General features: G+C 49.2%; 1 protein-coding gene across 2 annotated transcripts in view; it reads left to right on the forward strand.

Annotated features, from left to right (window-relative positions):
• MORN5 (MORN repeat containing 5) overlaps positions 1-3769 on the forward strand; it is a 37688-nt gene extending 33919 nt beyond the window's left edge. For both annotated transcript variants that reach the window (XM_047768322.1, XM_047768320.1), the window contains exon 5: positions 3567-3769. In XM_047768322.1, the coding sequence (XP_047624278.1) occupies positions 3567-3646 (80 nt within the window). In that variant the 3' untranslated portion in view covers positions 3647-3769. The remainder of the gene's footprint in view (positions 1-3566) is intronic.
• The last annotated feature ends 1122 nt before the right edge of the window (positions 3770-4891 follow it).

The following is a 4891-nucleotide window of genomic DNA, read 5'->3' on the forward strand; positions in this document are numbered from 1 at the left end:
ATATGGAATTCTTCTGCACAAGTGATTTGTCTATTCTCCAACCTTTATACTTTTTTAACAATATTTTTATGCTGGGTCTTTTTACTTTTTAGAAATTCAAGAACCCTATTGATGTTTCTAGGAACCCAAAAATATTTTATTTCAATTACTGAAATGCATGAAGTTAGCAAGGCACTAAATTAGAGGGTAGGGGGAAAAGCCAATAATTATTTTTATTTTTTCTATTGTGTATATACATTAATGAAAGATTTGGGAAATACCAAAAATGAAAGAACCTCTCTAGTTCCACTGCTCAGAGCTGACCATTATTCACATTCAACTTATCATTTTTCATTTTTCTCCCATGCACAATTTTTTAATTTATTTTTATTTTTTATTTTTTTGTCTTTCCAGGGCTCTACCCACGGCATACGGAGGTTCCCAGGCTAGGGGTCAAATCGAAGCTGTAGCCGCCAACCTATGCCACAGACACAGCAACGCCAGATCTGAGCCACATCTGTGACCTACACCACAGTATGTGGCAACGCCAGATCCTTAACCCACTGGGAGAGGCCAAGGATCAAACCTGTGTTCTCATGGATACGAGTCAGATTCGTTTCTGCTGAGCCACAACGGGAACTTCCCCATGTACAATTTTTACACAGACTATACTGTCTACGTAATTTCTTAACTTGTTCCACGTTGTTTTTTGCTTATTATCATATCAAAAACATTTCCCCAAAGATTGCTCTACAGACCTTATAACCATATTTCTTCAGTAGCTAAGCAGCTTCACATGGCTCACAGTGTCCACCCACTGAACTTAGCAGTATGCCTGGCACATAGTGGGTGTTTAGAAATTATTTGTTAAATGAATGGACAACAAAGTAATCATTCTCTTGTTTTTATAAGCACAGGTTATTTCAGTTTTTTTGATTCCTGAACAGTACCAAAACGCAAAGATTAGTCCCCTCGGATAACATCCTAGAGTGGAATTACTAGACCAGTGGGGGCCAAAACTTTTCAAGCTAAATGCACCAAACCAGAAATCTCCCTTCCCTTCCCCTCTGAACCACCAGCAATTGTGCCGAGGGTAATAATTTACAATTGATTAAAGAGTTTGTGGGGTGTTTCTTTCCCATCTTTTCCCCCCCTCCTCTCCTCTCCTGCCAAAAAGGGGGGAAATTACCCGAGAAGGTGAAGATGTTCTCAGACAATCATATTAACATATTCCAACAATCGCAATTTGCAAAATAGTAATCACATCTCCCAGGATCTGGGAGGCATTAATCAGAGCTGCAGGTTTAATTCCATTTTAAATATTGATGAAATGCTTCGGCAGCCTCACCCTGGCGTGGCCGGGCCAGGGGAGCTGCTGCACAGGCGCCCACCGCCGGGGAGGTGGTGGGCGGGTTGGTGAGCAGCTGCCGGGAGGGGTGGCATCTGCGATTCAAATTGGTGGCTGTGCAGCCAGGTAGAGAGTGAAAGGGGTACTGAAGAGGGCTGTTAAGTCCATTGCTGTCAATTTGTAATGATCAGGGAGGGGCCTGAGGACTGGTTCAGCACAATAAACCCAGTTTGTCTGGTTTCAGGGTTACCACTGAAGAGGTTGCAGCTGCACTGATTCGAATAGCCTGGAGACTTCAGAACTGTAATTATCAACCAGGCTGCTCGCGGTGTGGCAAAAGTGGGCTTCACCAGCGCTTAACTCCTTGTGTGCCGCTGCTCTCCCCGCCCCTGGTGGTGTGGGGGGGTGGCTAGCGGCCACATGCGGATTCCCAGGCAGCCTCCCCCCCCAGGAAACTGAGGCCCCCTGACTGCTTCTGGCACTCCTCGGAGGCCAGAGCCGGCAGGCAGCAAGCCTTTCTCCTTGGATCACAGACAAAGAAAGGGGGTAGGGGATGGAAGAGGCCTTTTCTGTGGGCAGTCTCGTCTTCTGGCCCCATCAGTTCTGCCCCCAGGTGGAAAGTCAAGCTTCAGAGGCTGGCAGTCTTGGCTTCAGTCCCGCTGGCCTTGGACCCGATACGGCCCGTCTTCTCTGTAAAACAGGGCTCACTTCGCCACCCCTACTGGGCTCTCAGCAAAGAGTCTATGAGATCCTGTGCTGGCAAAGAATGGAGCGCACAGTAGGCTGTCAATAAGCCTCATCTCCCTGGACCCGTGTCTGGCGCTGTCACAGAAGAGGAAGGGGTCCAGTTCAGAAGGCAGGGTTTCTGCAGGCCCTCCGTGACTCCACTCTCAAGAGTGTCCTTTTTCTCTAGCTTCTGCCATTTGTCTCCCAAAGGAGGCTGAGTAGTTCCATCCTGCCACCTCAGCTAGGTCTGGGATGCGGGGAGGAGGCAAGAGGCTCTGGGCTGTGCCCTGAGGGTAACTGCTTGAGGGCAGGGGTTTGGGATGATCCTCTTTGTGCCCAGGAAGAGGGAAGTTGGGAACGAGGGAGGGACCACAGGCGGGCAGCGCCGTGCTGGGGAAAAAAAGCACTAAGCCAGTGGGAGTCCTAGTGACTGAAGTATACGATCCTTTTCCTGGCCCAGAACCCCAGAGAAGCCCCCCCCCCACCCCGCTCTCCCAGTATCCACGAAGGGGTGTGCCCAAGAACATTTGTCTGAGCATCATTCCTGGTAACGGGAGGTGGAGGCAACCCGTGTGCCCACCCCCAGGAGGATGGGTAACAAAAGGGGACAGAAGCCCACCATGGAATATTAGGCAGCAGTCAGAAGCAAAGAACTAGCTGTCTGCAACACAACAAGAATAGATCTTGAAAACGTAGTGTTGAGTGGAAAAAAGTAAGGCACAATGAAATTCACAGCACAATGCCATTTATGTAAATTAAAACCACATTCGAACACAAAACAATAGTACATATTTTACAGAGCTCCGTGCATTTTTAGGGGTATGTATCCCACCATCGGAGTGGGTCTCTGTCGTGGTGGGGGGAGAGGCTGGGTGTGGGTGTGGAGGATAAAGGGGAAAAATGAAATAAAGTCAGTCCGCAGAGGGACCTGGCACAGACAGATGACAGTGGTGTGCCGTCCCACTCCACTCTCTCTGAGGTTTAAAAACAGCACAAGCCTTGTGCTCAGACAACCCTGGGCTCCAGCTCTGGGCTCTCCTGCATACTAACCCTATGGCTGCGGACAAGCCACTCCCTGTCCCCTGAGCCTGTTGTTCTGTTCGTAGAAAGGCAGGATTGCTGCTGTCAGGTGGTCCTGAGGACTTAATAAGGCAGATAAGTGGATAAGTGGGGGGGGGGGGAGCTACAGGACCACCAGCTTCTCCTTTCCACTCCCCGCTGAGAGGACCTGAGCAAACAGGGTTATCAGCCTCCTGGGGATCCCCGGATTCTCTGAGGGGTCCAGAAAGGAAAGCCCAGAAAGAAACTAAGGCCTGTCTCAGGGGTGCTGTTGGTGGATGTCACACTAAGCAAAGGCCCAGCTCAGAGCGGCCAGGTCAAGCCATGCCCGCTGACATCAGCAAGGTCTACCTCCAACATACATCCCAGTCCTGGGACGCTGCCTGGGGGTCCCCCAGGCCAGGGTAGGCCCAGCGAGCACCAAGCATGACCAGCTCTCCTTCTGCCTTTGCAGATGATGACGAGCACGAGTGGATTGTCCGGACGTGCCGGAAGGGCTGGGATGAGACTATGGGTCACAAGCCCAAGCTGTGAGTTCTGCGGCCACCTCCCTCACCAGTTTCCTTCTGTGCCACTGGCATTGGCTGGCCCAGGGGGCAGCCCGTAGTTCTAGAACCTGACTTTTGACTCAGGAATAAAGGCTTTCTGCAGTCAGTGGCCCTGAGTGTACTTTCCTTAGACTATTTCTTGAAGTGGGATCCTCGTTCCACCTGCATCAGAATCATCCGAACAAAACTGTGAACTAGCTGTGCCTCAGTCCCACCCTAGACTTGTTCATCAGAATCTCTGAGACTGGGGTCTAGCAATTTGTATCCCCCATCTACTACTTTTTTCTTTTTTCTTTCTTTTTTTGGGTTTTTTTTTTTTTTTTTTTTTTGGTTTTTAGGGCCGTACCTGCAGCATATGTAGGTTCCCAGGCTAGGGGTCAAATTGGAGCTACAGCTGCCAGCCTACACCACAGCTCATGGCAACACCGGATCCTTAACCCACTGAGCGAGACCAGGGGTCAAACCTGTAACCTCATGGTTCCTGGTCAGATTTGTTTCCACTAAGCCACGATGGGAACTCCCCCACCTATTTCTTATGCATATGGTAGATGTAATTAAGTGAGCAACTAATGTGTGCAGGCAGTGTGGGTATATTATCTTGGCTCCTCACAACAGTGTTGTAATAGAGGGCTTAGCATCACCTTTTAGAGATGGGAATTTGAAGTTCAGAGAGGTTGAGTGGCTTGCCCTAGGTCAGACAGCAATTGAATCCCAAGTCCCCCTGAGGACAAAGCCCAGCTGTTCTGTTGTGTTTACAAGTTGCCTGCCTGATTTCATAGGGCAGTAGGACAGGATGACTGTACCTAGGCTCATAGCTGGTATCTCCCTGTAAGCCCAGGAATGGTCACCCAGGACTATCTCTCCCTCTTGAAAGCTTCCCTATCTGAGCCTCATACCCTAAGCACAGAATTGCTGTGGTGCCACAGGAGGAATGCAGCTTTGGCATCAACACACACATGTCCGGGTTCAAATCTCAGCTCAACCACACGTATCATATAACCTGAGCAAGTCACTTTACTTCTCTGAACCTCAGTTTCCTCATCTGTAAAATGAGTATAATGATGCTTCAACTCATAGGGTAGCTGTGTAAATTGAATGAGATAATACAAGTAAAGGAGCTGGTACTTAGCAGGTATCCAATATATGCTTGCTTTAAAAACTAATTTGTTAGCTGTGCATACAGAATCATTATTCTCTGAAATCACCCCCCCCCCCCCACCCCACCCAGGGA

The sequence above is a fragment of the Phacochoerus africanus genome, chromosome 2 (genome assembly GCF_016906955.1).
Source record: "Phacochoerus africanus isolate WHEZ1 chromosome 2, ROS_Pafr_v1, whole genome shotgun sequence".
Lineage (NCBI taxonomy): Eukaryota > Metazoa > Chordata > Mammalia > Artiodactyla > Suidae > Phacochoerus > Phacochoerus africanus.